Source organism: Marmota monax, unplaced genomic scaffold (genome assembly GCF_021218885.2).
Source record: "Marmota monax isolate L192 unplaced genomic scaffold, Marmota_monax_Labrador192_F-V1.1 WCK01_AAM20220418_F8-fsc00101, whole genome shotgun sequence".
NCBI classification, from domain to species: domain Eukaryota; kingdom Metazoa; phylum Chordata; class Mammalia; order Rodentia; family Sciuridae; genus Marmota; species Marmota monax.
The window spans coordinates 3060474-3081924 of NW_026692786.1; the positions used below are offsets into that span (position 1 = coordinate 3060474).

The 21451-nt window shown below is 37.3% G+C and overlaps 1 protein-coding gene across 2 annotated transcripts in view; it reads right to left on the bottom strand.

Moving 5' to 3' along the window:
• Window positions 1–21451, bottom strand: part of Tdrd12 (tudor domain containing 12) — a 67536-nt gene that overhangs the window by 22885 nt on the left and 23200 nt on the right. For both annotated transcript variants that reach the window (XM_046448161.2, XM_058580440.1), the window contains 11 exons: window positions 21255–21335; window positions 15231–15291; window positions 14758–14865; window positions 11575–11760; window positions 9687–9843; window positions 9127–9254; window positions 7405–7596; window positions 6891–7019; window positions 5858–5975; window positions 4980–5119; window positions 4658–4878 (listed from right to left, as the gene is read on the bottom strand). In XM_046448161.2, coding sequence (XP_046304117.2) covers window positions 4658–4878; window positions 4980–5119; window positions 5858–5975; window positions 6891–7019; window positions 7405–7596; window positions 9127–9254; window positions 9687–9843; window positions 11575–11760; window positions 14758–14865; window positions 15231–15291; window positions 21255–21335 — 1521 coding nt within the window. The remainder of the gene's footprint in view (window positions 1–4657; window positions 4879–4979; window positions 5120–5857; window positions 5976–6890; window positions 7020–7404; window positions 7597–9126; window positions 9255–9686; window positions 9844–11574; window positions 11761–14757; window positions 14866–15230; window positions 15292–21254; window positions 21336–21451) is intronic.

The following is a 21451-nucleotide window of genomic DNA, read 5'->3' on the forward strand; positions in this document are numbered from 1 at the left end:
AATCTGCAGTTGAAATTAGAGAACTTTTATTCCAAACACTTTAGAAGTAACCATATTAAATACTTCAAATGACACTAACAATATATAAATAAGTAAAAAAACCCTCTAAAATTTAATTAAAATTGAATAAACTTAAACAAAAGAGTTACTTTATTATTTTTTTTAATAATTTTTTTACAACACCTTTATTCTTTTTTTAAACATTTATTTTTTAGTTGTAGGTGGACATAATACCTTTATTTTTTTTCTATGTGGTGTTGAAGATTGAACCCAGTGCCTCATGCATGCTAGGGGAGCACTCTTTCCTCTGAGCCACAACCCCAGCCCTATTTCTTTAGATATATATATATATATATTTTTAAATAAAGACCTTTATTTATTTATTTATTTTTATGTGGTGCTGAGGACCGAACCCAAGGCCTCACACATGTGAGGCGAGTGCTCCACCTCTGAGCCACAACCCCCAGTCCCCTTTAGATATTCTTAAATGCATTATATAAACAAGTTCTTTATACACCCTAGAGATTAGTGCTCTGATGTGTGAGGGGTAAAAATTTGCTCCCAAGATGTAGGCTCTCTGTTCACCTCACAGATTGTTTTTTTTTTTTTTTGCTGAGAAGAGACTTTTTAGTTTGACTCCATCCCATTTATTGATTCTTGGTTTTAATTCTTGTGCTATAGGATTCTTATTAAGGAAGTTGGGGCCTAATCCCACATGGTGGAGATTAGGGCCCACTTTTTCTTCTATTAGATGCAGGGTCTCTGGTTTAATTCCTAGGTCCTTGATCCACTTTGAGTTGAGTTTTGTGGGTGGTGAGAGATAGGGGTTTAATTTCATTTTGTTGCATATGGATTTCCAGTTTTCCAAGCACCATTTGTTGAAAAGGCTATATTTTCTCCAGTGCATGTTTTTGGCACCTTTGTCTAATATAAGATAATTGTAATTTTGTGGGTTAGTGTCTGTGTCCTCTATTCTGTACCATTGGTGTACCAGTCTGTTTTGGTGCCAATACCATGCTGTTTTTGTTACTATTGCTCTGTAGTATAGTTTAAGGTCTAGTATAGTGATGCCACTTGCTTCACTCTTCCTGCTACAGGATTGCTTATACTTCTAAAACAAAGTCTCAGAAACATATCACCATAATCCACAATAAAGGTCAATTAACCTCCAAATCAGAAGCTGCTCCTTCACTACAATGTTACCTCCCAACTGAGAAATAGCTGAAGTTTCAGTTTTGAAAGTCAATATTCTATTTAAAGGCATACTGAAAATTGTTGTTAATAAGCTGGTTAATGTACCATAATTTAAAAAGTTAATGTCATTAATTATCTTAAAAATGAATTCAATCCAGGAGACACATTATCAGACACCTATGCCTAGCCATCCATTTACCAAGTAGTGGCATGTGTCTAGAGGGATCCCCATACCTTACCAATTGATCTACAGAGTTGATTCAGCCCCTATTAAATTTCCAGCAGATTTTTTGAGAAATCAGTAAGCTTATATCTTTAATGTATATAGAGATGCAACAGATCTGAAGAAGCCAAGCAACCCTGAACAGGAGCAAGGTTGGAGGACTTATATGCCAGATCCCAAGTGTCACTATAAAGCTACAGTGTTTAAAGTGTCGTGTTGGGCTGAGGAAATAGCTCAGTGGTAAAGTGCCTGCCTAGCATGCATGAGGCCCTGAGTTCAATCCCTATCACCACATAAAAAATAAACAAATAGGAAAGGCAGCAGAATACAACAGACACTAGTATGGCAATATGTAAATCAATGGATGTGTAACTGATGTGATTCTGCAATCTGTATATGGGGTAAAAATGGGAGCTCATAACCCACTTGAATCAAATTGTGAAATATGATATATCAAGAACTATGTAATGTTTTGAACAGCCAACAATAAAAAATTAAAAAAAATAAAAAAATAAAAAAAATAAACAACAATAAAAACGATATTAAAAAATAAAGTGTAGTGTTATAATAAGGAGGGACAAATGGACCCACAAAAAGAACAGAGTCTAAAAACAGACCACATATCTCATCACCTGGATTACGTCAAAGGGACTAATTCAGTGAGAAGAGAATTATGTTCTAGACAAATGATGCTGGAACAGATGACTGTCTATGCAGAAAAAGCCACTTGTGCCCCACACCTCATACTATATATGCAAATTAATGGTTTTTTAAAAAATTTTTTGGTTAGACACAATACCTTTATTTTGTTTATTTATTTATTTTTATATGGGGTTGAGGATCGAACCCAGGGCCTCACGCATGCTAGGCGAGCGTTCTACCACTGAGCCACAACCTCAGCCTGCAAATTAATGTTTTAGAGGCATCATGTCAACACCCCAAAAGTTTCTGTTTTCAGAGTATTTCAGATTTCATGTTTTAGAGTCACGGATGTTCAACCGTGTCAGACAAAATACTTATATCTAGGATAGCTAAGATATACAGGATATATACCTCCTCAAACTAATAAGAAAAAAGAAATGCTCCATTAAAATGGGGAAAAGATAAAAGCAGGTACTTCAGAAAAAGAGAATGGTCAAATGTCTCACAAACATAAAAAAAAGATATTTAACATCATTAAATCCACCATCATTATGGAAACACAAATTAAAATTGCAATGGCTTTCCATTATCTCCCCCATGAATACTAAGGACTGGGAAGGATGTGGACCATCTCCAATTCTCATCACTCCTGACAGGATCATAAAGTGGTCCACCACTTTTGAAGAGTTTACATAAGTTAACCCTATGGCCCAACAATTCCCAAAAGAAGAGGATGAATATTTCCACAAAAAGCCATGTATGACAACGTTCAGAAAAGCTTTAAACATCATAGCCCCAAACTGGAAACAACCCCACAGGCCCATCAACAGAAGAATGTGATATACTCAAGACAATGCAATACTAAGCCAGAACATATATAAAACATACATATAACAACAACATGGATCAATGTCACAGATATTAGATTGATTGAAAGAAGCCAGATGCACAATTACATTTATATGAAATTCAAAAATGAGCAAAATTTTAAGATATGAAATCAGCATGGGTGCCCAACAACAGATAAATGGGAAAAGAAAATGTAGTATATACACAATGGAATACTATTCATCCATAAAGAGGAATAAAATCCTATCATTTGCAGCAAAATGAAATGAAGTGAGGACATCATGTTAAGTGAAATAATTCAGACACAAAAGCAAAGAGCTAAAAAATGTTAATTTGAAAACAGAATAACAGTTACTAGAGATTGGGATGGGTATGAGGAAGGAGGTAGGATAGGAAAAAGGAATTAGATTTGATTAAAACTCATATATGAATGTAGGGAAATACCAAATCGAACCCTATTAAAATAGTCAATTAATACATGTTAATAAAAAATTGAAAACAAATGAACAACTCTTGTCAATGTTGACAGCTATTTGAGGATGGACATCAGGAAGAGCATGCAGGAGTCTCTAAGTGCTCTATCAGTTTGGTGGTGGTTTACATGGGTGTACAGATATTGACATTTCATCAAGCTGTAAACTTTTTTTAAAAAAAACAGAAGTCAAATTTTATCAAAAATATTGTTTTATATACATAGAACTGAACTTCACTAGTTTTTTTTTTTTTTAAGAACTGAACTCACCCATTTTTGTTATATATTTTTCTAAAGTTTTTCTAATAAACAAGGTCCTGGTGATCCCTGGGCTACATCAGGTAAGTACAACTACAATTTTGATACCAAGGTAAAGCGCTCTTTTGTGAAATTAATTTTCTTGCTCTAATTTTTTTTAGTTTAAAAAAAATTTATTATTGGTGCATAAGTTACACTTGGACATACTAGGATATGCATATAATTTCATTCTCCAGTACCTCCCCAATGCCTTCTCCTCCTCCCTCCCCAGGGTCCCCTCTCTTTCTTACTGGTTTCCCTTCTATTTTCATGAAATCCCCCTTCTTTTTTCCACTCTAACAAATGAGAAGATATAACGCTGACTTTCTGAGTTTGCCTTATTTTGTTTAACTTGACAATGTCCCATTCCATCCATTTTCCTACAAATGACAGGATTTCATTCTTCTTTATGGCTGAGTAAAACTCCATTGTATAGATACACCATATTTTCTGTTTCCATTCATCTATTCGAAGACACTTAGGCTGGTTCCATAGTTTGGCTATTGTGAATTGTGCTACTATAAACATGGGTATGCATGTATCTCCACAGTACACTGAATTTAATTCTTTTAGGAAAATACCAAGGAGTGGTATAGCTGGGTCATATGGTAGTTCCATTCCTAATCTTTTGAAGAACCTTCACACTGATTTATATAGTATAAATTCATATAATTTACAATTCCAGGTAAAAGTGTTCCTTTTTCCCTTACATCTTCACCAGCATTTATTATTTATATTCTTGAGTGAGATAAAATCCCAATGTAGTTTTGATTTGCATTTCCCACTGCTAGCGATTTTTAACACTTTTTTCATGTTTGTTAGCTTTTTTTTTTTTTTTTGAGTAATGCCTCTTTAGTTCATTTGCCCATTTATTTACTGGGTTATTGGTTTTATCAGTGTTGTGTTTCAAGCTGTAAACTTATCATCTCTGTACTTGACTGCATGTTATACTTTAATTAAAATAAAGAAGACTGGCTTACTTGCAAAATCCAAAAGCCTTAAGATATGAACAAAGAGGTCTTCTGGCTTTTTTGTCTTCTTTGGCTTCTAGGACCCCTGCGGTGAACTCATACAGCTCTGATGGGATTTTGGCATCTGCTCTCTCCAAGTAGCGCAGAACACCAACTGCATGGCTCGCATTTCTCTCCGTTAGCAATAGGACAGATTTGGTTTTCTTATCTCCCTGCTCTGCAGGAGAACCCTTAAAATGGGAGTAAATAAAGAAAGCAAATCATTCACACCAGTCTCAGTGGAACTTTATGGACTCTAAATTTGTCATTACACAGAAAATGATAGTCAAACCTGTTCAGTTAAACTCTGAAAATGATCTGACATGCAGTATAGGCGTCCACCAAATATCTTTGGTGAGGAAGGGAAGCTGAAGTGAATTACACACGTGGCATCAGTGATGGCCAAGAGTGGTATGCAATCGTCAGTTAAGGCTGGAGGAAAGATTTCAACAATTTCCCATGAGCTGCACTTACTTTAAAAAGCAGTCCCCAAAACCATCCCGCAAAGCATTTCTGTACTATATTTTACTTTATTTCTTGCAATGCTAGGGATCAAACCACAATCTCATACTTACTATGCCAGTACTCTACCATGAAGCTATATCCTCAATCCTTCCTTTTACTTTTTAGATGCAAAGAAACTTCTTACCACTTTCTTCCCCAAATGCCCCACACCAGTGATTAATTCCAGAGACAAGTGGCTTCATTTTTAGCTTGAAAAATATCTTTTTCTATTACAAATCCAGGCTGCCCAGATCTTTTCTTTTTTTTTATACATTCTAACTTTTGTATTTCTAATATTTAACCTTTTTTATAATTTATGATGTTTCAATATAGGTACAGATGCACTATGTACAGCTAGATACAGACTTTATAGACTACATATACACAGATTTTATATATACAACAGTAATCCTCAAGCTAGAATTCCAGGTAAAGTGTCTAGATCAACGGTTGCTGCCTATTGACCTATGAGCTCTGAGGCACCTAGATTCATCTCAATATGAGAATCTTTTTGGAGGTTAATTTTCATTTTAAAATTAACATTACTAATAAATTCTGAGTAAATCTTGGAAATAATGAGAAATATGGAGGTGAAATATATAAATTAAGACATGATTCCTATGAGCTAACCTTTGTCTAAATAGAAGTAGAAACTAAAACACTTACCTAATACAATATGGGAGCCAGAACTTAATTTCTTCTTCCAATGTTCTAAAACACTTTTTAAGTTAAAAACCATTTCTTTATGCATTTTCAAGCAAAATATTGAATTGCTTTCTACTACCTAAAGGTAAAACCACAGAAGCCAGTTCAAAATCAGGAACATGAGCTTGAAGCCAGCTGTCTCATCGAGTATCAAAGTATTCAACTGTAAATCACCTCACTGACCCAGTAATTCTTTGAAATGACTATGAAATTAAGTAAATATATCTCCAAAGTTCTGTTGTAGTTCATATAAAAATTTGCTCAAGTGAAACAAACATCATTTTGCTAAAACTATTTCCCTTCCTTTTAAAAATAATACATATACACATATGTATGTATAAGTATATATAAAATATATGGTACTGTTGTCAACAAGGTTTTTTTTTTTTTCTTTCCCTTCTAGTACTGGGGATTAGGGCCTCACACATGCTTGGCAAGCACTCTACCATTGAGCTATATCCCCAGTCCAATAATGGCCTTTTAACTGTACTGTTTAGCTCATTATTATGTACCGAAAGATGTACTACAGCTTCTTTTAATTTTTGTATTTAGCTTTGTACATTTTGGCAATTAATTAGCATTTTACAATTAATATGAAATTAGATAAAACTGAATAAGTCTTTAGCCAATTTATTTGGCTTTTCTGGTTACATGACAGTATGTTTTACTGTTATCTTCACAACTTTTAAAAATAGAGAGTAGTGATGTGGGCATTTTGTTCATCAACTGGACCCTTTCATGTTCTACCTTGACAGACCACCTGGCACTGTTTCCTGAGCCTTACTCCCCATGTGGGACCGTGCTTCAGGAAAGGCAAGGATCCTCCCCCAGGCCAGACCTCCAGCTGTCAGTGCTTCCCAGCAGAGCCCACCTCCTCTTCTGATTGATGTTAAACTTGCAAAATGGCATCTCCCCACCACATATCAACTACCCAAGTCATTTTTTCCTCATTCAAGATTCAGCCACAGTTTAAATCAACAAGACAGGGACTCACCTTACACACTATTTCTGTTTCAGCTACAGAGCAAGTAAAGATCAAGGTCTTTTGTGCCTGACTTGGAGTGAAATCAAGAACTTGGAGTAAAGTTGAGGTTTTTTCACATTCTAGGCAAAGATGCACGACCTGGTAATGAAATTACCAGAAATGAAGTAATTTGATTTTTAAAATATTCAAAAACGGGCTGGGGATGTGGCTCAAGCGGTAGCATGCTCGCCTGGCATGCGTGTGGCCCAGGTTCGATCCTCAGCACCACATACAAACAAAGATGTTGTGTCCACAGAAAACTAAAAAAATAAATATTTAAAAAAAAATATTCAAAAAGTTCCAGTTTTACTTTTCATAGCTAAGTTATAATTTTAATAGAAAAGAATGCATAGGAAATCAAAACAAATTTAATTTACAATTATAGATTTGGGTATAAAATAGAAGCTACAGTCATATAATATTAAGCCATGAAATACAGGCTACTTGCTTGTGCTCAACAGCTCCCCTCCCATTCATTCATCACCTGTTGGACGTTGCCATAGAGAGCAGCCTCCTCTGGGGCTGTAATCACAATGTAGGGATCATTCATGAACTCTCTGATTAGATGTTCTATATGTCTGCTCCAATGAATGCCAACCGCAATGATCTGATGTGGTGCAGATTCCCTTTCTTCAACTTCAACGTTTTTTTTAAAGTTATCTAATATAGCAAACATCTAAAAAATTGATATAATTTTTATTTCAAAAGACAGTAATAATTAGTTTGACAGAACATAATATGTAAAAAATTGCATATTTACTGTTTTCAGACAGGAGGAAGCCTTTCCAAAACAAAAGTAAAGAGAGAAACTCAAAAAGGAGAAAATATTTGTTTCGGCACTGGGGACTGAACCCAGGAGTGCTTTACAACTGAGCTACATATCCAGCCCTTATTATTTTTATTTTGAGACAGGATCTCATTAAGTTGCTTAGGGGCTCACTAAGTTGCTGAGGCTAGCCTCAAACTTGCAATCCTCCTGCCTCAGCCTCCCAAGTGACTAGGATTATAGGCATGCTCCTCTGAGAGAAAATGTAGCCAAATTCAGTGGTGCATACCTGTAATAACAGCGTGAGACTGTCTCAAATAAAAAACAAAAAGGACTGAGGACATAGCTCAGTGGTAGAATGCCCCTAGGTTCAATCTCTGGAAACACAAAGGGAAAAAAGAGGAAAAAGGCAGGTGGGGCAGGGGCAGCGAGGGGAGAGAAAGAGAATATCAATGAACATAAAACCCCACTATAAATCAAATTAAAGCACAAAAAACATCTTGGTAAATATGTGTTAACACATCTAATGGGATTAACATGCTCACATTTAAAAAGGTCAAAAAGTAATTACAAAAGATGACTGCACCACAAGAAAGAAAAGGAAATGATCTAGCAACTTTAGAAAATGAACATAATGATCAAAATGAATTAATGTTCAACTTAAGTAATCAAGGAAATACAAACTACAAGGCTAGACATGCAAACCAGTGGTAAAACACTGGCCCAGCATGCATGAAGCCCTGGTTCCATGCCTAGCACTGCAAAAAAAAAAAAAAAAAAAAAAAAAGATGCAAACTGTACTAACAAGATCTGTTTACCAGCTAGCATGGAACAAAAAACCAGGCCAAGGCCTCCTACTGGTCGGAGGACAGCAAACATGGCATAAATTGTTATGCCCATGTGATTCAATATGCCCAATAATAATAATAACCTTTAGAACAGGAAGTAATAATACAATGCTGTTAACTGCAAATGTGAATTATAAAATTATACATAAAATGTGCTCTTGATATTGAACACATGTATCAACAATTAGGAATTTTAAAAAGGAAGAAATAATCCAAAATAGTAGAATGATTGCCTTTGAGTGTAAGATGATTAGGGTATTGTATTTTTTTCAAGTGCTCTTCTCTATTTCTCAAAATTTTTTACAATAAAAATTATTGCTTTTATAATCAGAAAAACATTCATTATCTCAGTAAATCTTCCTGGGAGAGAAATGTTGCTTTTCAAAGAGAGATTTAACACTGGGAATGAAATTTCAAATAAACATTCTCTCTTCTAAATTATAGAAGTTAAAGGGATTTTTTTTAGATTAACCAATTTATTCCTTAACTAGATCCTTTTTCCTGATTCTGTTAATACTTGAATTTTATCTATTTTAGAAGTATATGTATACATTTAGAATAGTAATAACATCTAAATAGATGCCATACTTACCTGCTCATTAGCTTCAAGGAATAACACTTCCACCTCATCCAACACCAGATGACAAAGTCTAAGAAATAACAAGCTTTGGTATGTGAGAAGTCTCAGGAGGCTATGTGGTGTTGTGACAATCACATCGCCTACATTTTAAAAGAAAAAACAATGCCCATTTTAGATTTGTTTTACAGGTTTTCACAACATTTCCTTTGCTAAGATTCCACATACTGCTGCTTCTCTCCTCAGGTGCCCACCCTGGCTGAGCCCTGTCAGTATGGGACAAGCCTTGGCACTCCTACCAGGTTCTGCACTCCTGAAAAGCAGGAGGCTTTTAGTCAACACTGTGTTCAGCATCTAGCAAGCAGTAATTGGTCAGTAGAAAGTAGATGAATGAAATCCTGTAGTTTTCTCAGCAAAACAGATGTAGGTCAAGATTGAACCTACATCATGGATACCCATCAATGAGTGACAAGCTAGGCTATCACACAAGCCTGTCATCTGCAATCCCAGACCTGCCTGGGCAGGGTCCCCTGTCTTCTGTTGGGAAAGCCAAATTGCTTGGAAAGAATGCTTACACCCCCTTGGAAGCTTCATGTTTTTGGCTTCATCTTTGTGAAGTCCAATTGTTAATAACACAGGATGATGAGGCCTGGAGGACATGCTATAGTCGCCCAGTAATTCAAAAATAAGTTGGGCCTTTTTCCATCCTGGGCACACGATGACTGCAAGAGGCTGCAAAGACAAACAAATTCAAATAGTTTTGAACAGTAGTTAGAAATTGAACACAGTATATGTGAAACATCCAGAACATCTCCTTGTACACAATAAGTGCTACTTCAGGTTTTGCTACCACCATCATCACATAGGTTAGAAGAGTTAAAAATAATTTCATTAAAATAGATTTAGGGGACTGGGGTGATGGCTCAGTGGTACAGCACTTGCCTAGCATGTGTGAGGCACTGGGTTCAATTCTCAGCACTGCATATAAATAAATAAAGATCCATTGACATCTAAAAAATATTTTAAAAAACAGATTTTAGACACATTGAGCTAGGTTTTCTTAGGGCTTAAGCTAAGTATTGCATAAGTATTAATTCGTTTAATACATTCTTATGGGTAGGGCCTATTATTACTTCATCTCACAGATGAGGCATCTGAGGCACAGAGAAGTAAAGCCAGTTGCCCAAGGCTACACAGTTCATTCTTGGTAGCAACATGATTTGAACCTAGGAAGTCTGGCTCCAGATTTCCTGCTCCTAAGCCCAAGGATGAACTAACCACTTCCTGAGAAGGGGCTTAAAAAGTGGATAACAGCTCTTTCTTAGGAAATTACCTTCTGAACCCTACCCTCCACTAGCCCACAGATTCTCTTGAAGGTGCACTGCCTACCAAATACCTTCCTGGACACTTGCTATCTATTAATCGAAGAGAAGCCTAGTTTTCTCTTTCCTTTAGACAGATTCAGATGATAGTTTCCAGGCACAGACCTGAAGGCAGGTTGACCATAGGGGCATGGAGAAAGTAGGGGAGACACAAGGGTCAAGACTTAAGATGGCCTCTTCTAACCCCAGCCATGGTTCTGCCTCAACACTAGCTGTATATCATTAACAGGGCTTAGCTGTTAACAAACTGGTGAGGGATGAGGGGGATAAATGCATTTATTTGATTAAATCAATATCTAATAACCAGCTTGAATTCCAAAGGGAAATCATCAAACTGCATGGCATAATTAGAAAGAGAGCTAGTATCTGTTCTAACTGCAACTCTAAGCTCATTTTGTACTGCTGTTTCACCGTTCGACACATGGTGGAACCCTCTGGAGTGCACCCTTTGTGTTAGGATGGAGGTTTTACACCCATCAGTTCCAAGAGCCCAAACTAGAAAAGTGGACATCACTATTCATTGCCATTTAAACCCATACCCATTTCCCTTCTCTCCAGCTTTCTGTTACTTTCAGGTTATTACACATGGGGAAATTATTCTAAAACAGTGTGGGGTACTATGAGATATTGAAGAATGTAGAATAAGACAACAGAAACTTAACTTCTAAGCCCACTTTCACACCATATCAGCTGTCAATAATTCACCCAAGCAACTTATCATGACCTGGGTCTTCTCATGTATACAGTGGTGAGAATGATACACACCCTGACCACATCACATGGTTGCCATGACAATGACATGAATTAATGTGAGATCATTTTATAAATTCTACGTTCACCTCTAAAAGCCAGGGCTTTCCTGCTCAGCCCATGACCCACAACCCAGGCTTGGATGAGAATCAGTACAGGAGAACAGGTGACCAGGAGACGAGAAAGGCTACTTTCTCACTTTCTTCTATCTTGGCAGTTGGAAAACCAAACTGAGTAATGTAACCTGAACTTTACCAAAGGTCAAGTGTGTAATTAAAAAAATAAAAATTTAATTCATTTTTGTTGTGAAACAAAATTGTCTTAAACTTACTCCGTTTCTACTTGGTAATGACTTGTAGCAGCCCCCCGTTTGCAAAATTGTAAGCAACGGTGGGAGGTACAACAAAGGGTCATTTCCACAGTGAGAAATGACAACCACATCACAGCCACGTGCTATGGGAGGCCAAGAGTAAGATTCAGTGTGACTGGGTCCCGGGAACTTATTTCTTTGAAGAGCCTACAAAAAAATCAACAACCAAAAACCACAATAAAGTAGAGAAAACAAACAACAGCTCCATATCATTGCCACTCTACTCCATCTACCACTCAGTATATACACATTGATTAATCTGATATTTTCTTTTTTTTTTTTTTTTAGAATTTTTAAATATTTATTTTTTAGTTTTCGGCGGACACAACATCTTTGTTTGTATGTGGTGCTGAGGATCGAACCCGGGCCGCACGCATGCCAGGCCAGCGCGCTACCGCTTGAGCCACATCCCCAGCCCATAATCTGATATTTTCTGAGACTTACCCTGGTAAGTCCCTCTGACTCTTTTCTCAGTACTATACTCCTATTATATAAAATTTTGTTTTTCTGGGCTCCAATCAAAAGGAACTGGATGGTGATCCACTAGAGCTCACTGGATCAAGGATGTGGTTTTTTGATCTTATTCTCCCAATAATCTGCCAGTCCACCAGCCTCCCTTGTACAGCATTTTAAAAACATGCTTTTATTCATTTGTTTATCTATGTATCTCTCACTAAACCAAATTCTCCAACAGAGTTCTCTAGCCACACTGATATAATTTTCTAAAAGACTGAGTTCAAGAGCACCATGAGCTCTGTGATCCCCCTCCCCAGAACCCTGAGTCCCAGATGCAAAGGTACTGCTTACTCTTCCGCCAACCTGAGAGCTTCCAGGTAGACAGGTGCAACCCATTTGGTCTTTCTTGGTGAACTTCTTTGTTGTATGAACATTTTGAAACTGCTTCTTGGCAAAGAGTACAGGGGAAATACTTCTTTGTTATTTTTGAGACTGCATGTCTGAAAATATTTTTGTTCTACTCTCACATCTCATTACTATGTGAGTATGGATGTATAGGTGGAAATAACTTTTTTTTTCACCTCTAATCAACATCAATGTTTTTAGTTTCTTACTCACGTGAAAAATTGCCATAAAACATTGAAATCTTCTCAATAAATCTAGGGTTAAGCTTAGCAATATTCCATATGTGCTTCAAAAATGATTTTATTCCAAAAAGACGATTATTGTCTACATGAAGTAACTCCTTTGGTGTTGCTATGAAGAAATCTGAGGTACCTGACTTCTGGTCTTGAGATGGGGACCATTTTTTCCTCTAGAAGATTTTGTGCTCTCTGAATCCAAGTTCAGATGCTTCAACCCCATACAGCTAATGTCTGTTCATAAGTTGTGCTGGCCAGTGTGAGACAGCTCAATGTGGAGATTTATTTCCATTAGGTTCAGGAAATGTTCCTGTGTTCTTCCTCAGAGATTTTTCTGCCCCTCCTGTAACTCTTTCCAAAAAGCTGAGCTCGTCAGCACCATGGTGTCTGTGACATCCTCCTCCCCAGACCCCTGAACTCCAAATGGAATAGTCTCTGATATCAACATGGAGCTTCCAGGTAGGCAGTGCAACCCGTGTGGTCTGTCTTCTGATTCAGTCTGAAATTCCATTTTCAGATACTGCACCTCAAATTCTTTTTTTTTTTCCTCTTTGATTCATCTTGTTGCCTTTTTGTTCTACTTTCTGCTGGCTTCTATTTTATATCTCAAAACCACTTATTTTCAAAATTTTTTATAATATTTTGAACTTCTGAGAACCTTTTTTATTGATCTTTCTCTCCCCTTCTCCTCCCTCCTCTTTCCAGCAAAAGATGCCATACCTTCTTTCCTCTGAGGATATTTTTCGTTTCTTTCTTCCTTCCTTTTTTTCTTTTCCCTCTCCCTTTCTCTTTCTCTCCCCCATTCCTTTCTTTTTCTTAAGAGTCGCACTATATTGCCCAGACTGGTTTCAAACTCCAAGGCTGAAGCAATCCTCCTGCTTCAGCCTCCTGAGCAGCTGTGACCACAGGCATGCACTGCTGCACCTGGCAATATTTATTTTTTAATATTTTCTTCTCCAGTCATTATTTCCTTCAGAGTTTGTTTTAAACTTTTTTTCTTAAGGTAAAGACTTTCTTCAGATGTCTGTGTTTCATATGTGTGTGTGTGTGAGAGAGAGAGAAAAAAGGTCTATGATTCTCATTATATTATATGTATATATATGAAAAAAACTAGTTTTGTGTTTTTTTAAGTCACTAAAACCTGACTAAAGGCTCTGTGGGTGGGGCTAATCTAGTCACCATGAGAGTGAGACATCACTACAAGAAGACTGGGCAACAAGCAGGCATTCTAACTGGGAGAATTCCAAACACCATCATTAAGCACCACTACTCAGTGGTCACTCAATTTCTCCAGAAAGAGTCTCCAATTTTCTTCCTTAGAATAATATAAACTGGTTGTGTATTGTCAGGAAACAGGGTGAGAAGTTCACTGTCCACTCCTCTCCACCTCCTAGCTCTTTCCCTGTTAAGTCAACCATACTCTGCTACCTAGCTTTCATCCTCTAAAATTCTATGAAAATCTCCTGCTCATTCAAGACTTCTCTGTCACTCTTTCATCCTTGTGATTTTATTTATATCTTTTAAAAAACAGTTTTAACCTCTTTTTTAAAAAATTAGGAAAGAAACAGGTAAGCATGAATGATCGATTTACCAAGTGAACCCACCCATCTATGAAGCCATTTTGGAAAGAATGGCTAAGAAGTATATTACAATTGCCCTGTTATGTCTTCAAAGCCCCTTTTTTCAAAGGCCCATTTAAAAACTTATTTCAGAAGGGGGTTTACAGTATACAATGGGTTTTCCTTAAATTAATTATTCATTTACAAGAACTTATCCAGGATTTAAGAATAAATTATTATCAAAAACTTTATAAAAGAGAATTTCAAAAGCAAAGAAATGATACAATGTAACCTTATAACTTTTATTTAGAAATCCTTCTATGGGACTATGGGCTCAGTGGTAGAGTGCTTTGCCTAGCCTGCTCCAGGCCCTGGATTCCATCCCTAGCACTGGGAAAAAAATAAAAAGAAAAAAAGAAAAAAAAAATCCTTCTACATTAGAAAAGGTTGGTATTTCTTCATGAATTTGGTTCTAAGAGCACTTTCACCTTTTTCAGGTCTGCAGACAGTGGTGACGTGTCGATGGTCAGACAGGGATCAATCCTGTTCCGGAGCACCATGACAGGCTGCTGCATGCCTGACTTCAACTTCTGCAACTGAGTGATACAGACATTAGACAACCAGTATCTGCCCTGAACTCTTAGCATAGAGTACCGGCATAGAAAGAAAAGAAAGCATATGATTTCAATGTTAACAACCTGAAAAACTCCAAAACTACCTAAATGAAAGAAGATCACCTATTACCCAAATAAAAATAGAAATTTCTCTGATGCACTAATTTACCAATCTATAAAAGCATGTCTTCAGGCAAAGTTACCAATCTATAAAAGCATGTCTTCAGGCAAAGTCCCCCACCCGAGGAGTTTCTCTTCTAATTTTAAGACTGGAAAGAGGAAGGAGAAGAATTTTTAAGAGCAAACTGTTTTCTCTCCTATTTAATTGTTTTTAGGGCCTGTAATACCTGCTGCAGATCAGAGATTCCATCAGCTCTCAAAGGATCAGGATTTAAAAACTGCAGTAATCTGTAAAATCATTAAAAAAAACACTGTTAAGACAAAAAATATTTATATTTCCTCAACTGAACTGTTATTTGAAGTCTTCCTTAACAGAGGTAAAATGGACTCTCTACCCCAGGCCTGGCTGTAAGCGGACTGCCTGCCTGCTCTGTTCTGTTTGATTAAGATACAAGGCCACAGTAGCATGCCTGTTTTATGCTTCCTACTTTCCAACCTTGTGCCTGCATCTGGACTGCAACAACTCTACCACCTAGTCCTTGTGCAGAATATCTGAGGAATCACCATTCTGCTTCATTATCTTTATTATGGATGAGAAAAAAAGCCCAGAGAGTACTTGCCCTATCACCTCTGCTAACTCAGTGGAAAAGAAATTTGAAATTGCTTTCCTCTAGACTAAGCCCCAGCCCTAGCCCCAGCCCCAGCCCCAGCCCCAGCCCCAGCCCCAGCCCCAATATGGGTAAGGTCTAGTGACAGCAGGAGAGAACTCATAAACCATTTTCAGTGACAGGGACTTTGGAAGAAAAAGAGAGGATTAAATATACGTATTAAGTTACATTCTTTCCTAAACTTGATTTTATTTTTTAAGATGGGGTCTTGCTGTGTTGCACAATGGACTTGAACACTTGATCCTCCAGTGTCAGTCTCCCAAATAGCTGTGATTACAGGTGCGTGTCATCATGCCTGCCACCTGAAATCCCATTCTTACATATTTTTAAAGTGCAAGAGCCACAAGATATAAATGTTTATCAACTGATGAATGGATAAATAAAATATGCCATATCCATGCAATAGTTTTTACTCAGCAATAAAAAGGAGTACTCAGCTGGGCTGGGGATGTAGCTCAGTGCAAAGGTGCTTGCCTAGAATGCATAAGGTCCATGGTTCAATCCCCAGTACCATATGCACACACATACAAAATGTAAATTTTAAGATAGATAAATTTTATCTTGACGAAGCTTTTTTTTAAAAATTCTTTTTTAAAGCCACAATGAAGTAGAGAACCACAGAGGAGGCAATATTACAAACAAAATTTTAGAAGCTGGAAAGCAGATGGACATGTGGTTACTGACTTGGCAGATCCAAAACAGTTGAATCTAAGCCAGTCATACATAAGAAGACCAAATCTATTCGCACAGAATAAATCTTCAGAAAGCTTAGGAATTAGGAACAACCTTCTCTTACTGTGGCAATATAGCAGGGGGATAAAATAAAGAGGGCAAACCCCAGATCCCCTTCCACTTCTCAATGCCAGAAAGCTACCCACCCCATCCTAGGGGAAGACCAGGGTTAATGTCCTAGAGAGGATCAAACAGAGCTCTTGGGACTGGGGCACTAGAGGAACAGCTGAAGATGGAGGGACTGCACTGAAAAGTGGAGGAGGGGAGTAAGGCTGAATAATGAGAACCCAGCTGGCTTCTGCCACTCAGCACTCAGGATACCTGTAGGACACTTTATTTATTTATTTAATTTAAAAAATATTTTTGGTTGTAAATGGATGCAACACTTTTATTTTATTTATTTTTATCTGGTGCCAAGGATCAAAACCAGTGCCTCACATGTGCTAGCTGAGCACTCTACCACTGAGCCATAAACCCAGCTCCTTGTAGGACACTTTAAAAGGGTAAATTGAGGGGCTGGGGATACAGCTCAGTTGGTAAAGTTGAGGGGCTGGGGATACAGCTCAGATGGAAAAAAAAAAGTGGGTAAATTGGGCTGAGCTCTAGCTCAATGGTAGAGCACTTGCCTAGGGTGCACAAGGCCCTGACTTTAATTTCTACCAACCATCCCCCCCAAAAAAGAGGAAAAGAGAACAAAAGAAAAACACTTGCAAATTAAAAATGTTTTATTATAAATTTAAAAATCAACAAAATTGGTGGAGAATAAAGTTGTGAAAATATCCCAAAAAGTAAAACAAAAAGACAAAGAAATGAAAAATGTATTTTAAAAAATCACATCACAGTTGGGCACAGTGGGGCATGCCAATAATCCCAGCGACATGGAGGTCCATGACAGGAGGATCACATGTTCGACGTCAGTCTCAGCAAGTCAGCAAGACCTAAGCAACTTAGAGAGACCTGTCTCAAAAAAAAAAAGGAGTGGGGATGTAGCTCAATGGTAAAAATAACCCTGGGGTTAAATCTCTAGTATATTAAAAGAAAAATCATATGTCCAACTTGAGAAGTACAACATGAAGAAGAGTTATACAAACTCTAGAAAACAGAGAGCCAGGTGCAGTGGCACATGCCTACAATCCCAGCAACTCAGGAGCTTTGAGCAAGTTCAAAGCCAGTCTCAGCAATTTAGCAAGGCCCTAAACTAAGCAACTTAGCAAGGTCCTGTCCCAATATAAAAAATAAAAAGGACTAGGATATGGCTCAGTGGTAAAATACCTCTGGTTTCAATCCCCAGTACCAAAAAAAAAAAAAAAAAAGACAAGACAAGAATGTAAGATATCATTGAAAAAGTAAAAAATATTTTCCCAAAGTGAGGAACATAGTACCAGAAAACTTTATCATGAAAAATAGGAAAAAAAAAACACTTGCAAATGAAAAATGTGATATTATAAATTTAAAAATCAACAAAATTATAGGAACAAAGACCCTATAAGTTTCCTGAGAGAAAAATAAAGTCATATATAAATAAGAAATCAAAAAGCAATAAACTAGAAACTAGAAAATAAGGTAGAAATGCTTTCAAAAACTGATAACCAAAGTGTGAAAATAATCTAAAAGTATTTTTGCACTCTTGAAAAGTTCAATCTTTCTTGTTTCCCTCCTCAGGAAGCTATCAGAGGATATCCTTTACCAAAACAAGAAGTCAATCAAATAAGAGGAAAATGGAAAACCCAGAAGAAAGGAGACTCCATTCAAAAAGATTCAGTAATGTCAAGATGCTGGTGGCGATGGACACAGGATGTAGCAGGCATGGGCACGGGCACAGGCAGGAAATTCAGAGAGTTCTCCCAGAAGATGCAAGCTAAATTACTGAGAGTATGTTTGGACAACAGAGGGGGATTCTGGAGATGAATCTATAAAGATATATAGAAAATTAAAGAAAGAAAAAAATAATAGACAATAATTTATTAATGTCAGAAAAACCAAGAATTTTTGCAAGAAAAGAGAAGGAGCCACATTTGGCTCCTGTGAGGCTCCGCAGTATTTTCTACTCACAGACCATGGAGTAGAATCACAATGGGGGGGGGGGGAAGTCAGGGAAGGGACCAAGTGTGGGATGATTAAGAGGGAAGAACCATGGGAATGATCAAACCATTCACAGGGCTTTGGCAGAGAGCTCTGGGCAGGAAGGACTCAATTGCCTGTGTACAGGGCTTTCAATTCAGGCTTTAATAAGAACTGGTGTTCAAACTCTTGACACAGAAACAATATTATAAAGAATTTATTTATTTAGAAGAACTTCCCATTTTAAATAAGCAATAGAAGAAAATAGGGAAATGTTAAAATGTTTATAGGAAGAGAACTGAAGAAAAAAGAACATATTTTATAGTAGTATGCAGATACGGAAAGATCAGAAGATAAAGAATGCAAAAGATGGGGCTGGGGTTGTGGCTCAGCGGTAGAGCGCTCGTCTAGCACATGCAAGGCCCTGGGTTCGATCCTCAGCACCACATAAAAATAAATTAACAAAATAAAGGTGTTTAGCATGCTACAGGGACACTGCTACATCGATGTTCATAGCAGCACAATTCACAATAGCAAGACTGTGGAACCAACCTAGATGCCCTTCAATAGATGAATGGATAAAAAAAATGTGGCATTTATACACAATGGAGTATTACTCTGCATTAAAAAATGACAAAATCATAGAATTTACAGGGAAATGGATGGCATTAGAGCAGATTATGCTAAGTGAAGCTAGCCAATCCCTAAAAAACAAATGCCAAATGTCTTCCCAAATGTCTTCTTTGATATAAGGAGAGTAACTAAGAACAGAGTAGGGTCGAAGAGCATGAGAAGAAGATTAACATTAAACAGGGATGAGAGGTGGGAGGGAAAGGGAGAGAGAAGGGAAATTGCATGGAAATGGAAGGAGACCCTCAGAGTTATACAAAAGTACATACAAGAGGAAGTGAGGGGAAAGGGAAAAATAATACAAGGGGGACAAATGAATGTCAGTAGAGGGGGCAGAGAGAGAAGAGGGGAGGGGAGGGGAGGGAAGGGGGGATAGTAGAGGATAGGAAAGGCAGCAGAACACAACAGACACTAGTATGGCAATATGTAAATCAATGGATGTGTAACTGATGTGATTCTGCAATCTGTATATGGGGTAAAAATGGGAGCTCATAACCCACTTGAATCAAAGTGTGAAATATGATATATCAAGAACTATGTAATGTTTTGAACAGCCAACAATAAAAAATTTTAAAAAAAATAAAAAAAAATACAGGTGTTTAAATAAAAAGAATGCAAAAGAAAAAAAGACAGCTACAAGCTTACATTTAAACATCAGAGATGACAGATGGCAAGCAGGCCACTACTCAACTCTCCTATACCTAGATTGGATATCTTAATCACTCATAAAATACTGTCCCCAGCACATCTGACACAATGTCAAAATCCTCTTCACCAAAATGCTGCAGGGAACTGCTATCAACCAAATGGACTTAGAACCAATCACTAGTGGAACTTGGAAACAGTTTAGAAATGATGTATTGGTCTAATCTAAGCTTGCAGTCATCTCCAGATGCTCTCAGAAGAGCAGGGTTGTTTCTCTTAAACAACTAAAAAATCTGCTATGTGGGCCCTGGTACTCTGGATGTGGACCCTGATACTCTCCCTGTCACCCAAGAAACCAGGATTCAAAAGGAGAAGAAGGTATACTATCCTGGAACAGGGATGATAACCAAATCTGGGGTGAACTCTTCCTGAATTTCTGTAAGGTCTTTAAGGTGGTCCTTTAAAGATAAGTCAGGATGAATGGCAACATGCCAAAGTTACTGTGTCCCCTTTACTAACTAATGTTATTATTAAATTACATGATGCCTGCAAATTCCTACTTTATCACCCTTAAGGAAAAGATCTCTTTTCTAGGCTGCCTTCATTACTTGACCAAAAATAATGGACACACGATTCACCAGGCTCTGAATGCCTGGTTCCTTAGGCTCTGGACACAGCATAGCCAACCCCAGGACTATTTGATCAGATCCTAGGAAGGATCACATGATCACCAGGTCAGTCTCTGGATTTCTAAGAAACTCACTGTCTTCTTTTTTCCTTGCCATTTAACCTTGAGCCACTTTAAGGTTCCCTGGAACCATAGCAGACAGGATAACTAGTATACTTTCATCAGTGGATTCCAATAAGGGCCATTTAGCAGAATAAGAGAGAATAAAACTTTTTAATACATAAATAAAAGGGAATGAGATATTTCAAGGTTAGTTTACCAGCTAGTAATTTAAAATAAATGGATAATGAAAGGCTTTGGTTCCAAAGGAAGGAACCACTTATAACAGCAAAACATTCAGGCATTAATGGGAAGGTTGTCAAATCAGATGCCTTAACAACCATCCCCAGCTGTAAGTTCCATGAAAGCCTTCAAAGCCCTTGGCCCTGGGATACTATGAGGAGCTTGGACTGGGTAAGAAGCTGTGACAGGGCATCAGAGTGGCATCTGGGGAGCTGTGTGGCTGCAGGGCTGCTTGATCTATGCCCTCCTTCCAACCCCAGAGCAGCTAGTAAAAACAGCAAAATCCACCCACCTCTGAACTGTCTTAAATAAACTCTGTCACATTTGATACTCCACAGTGGTTACAGTTATTTGGAATGTAAAACTGTTTAAACAGAAAGGGAAAAAAACTAACCTCAAAGCCTGCAGAAGACTTACTGGTTATGTATTTTTTTTACAGGAATGAAGTTTGAAATTAGAAATAAAATATGTAAATTCTTCCTGCTTATAATTTTCTTACAATTATTTCAATAAACAATTTGTATACACATGCCCCCAAATCTTACTTCACACAGCCATTCTTCTCATCATATTCTTTCTTCTCAGCCAATCTAAGTGGTTTCTCATTTGGCTTCTGACTTAAAGAACTAGAAATAAAAGGCATCAAAAAGTTTACTGAAATTTGTGAACCCAATTACTCCAACCCTAGAAATGACTTTATTTTATGACAAAAAAATTTAAGAATTATCAGTGAGGAATCAGT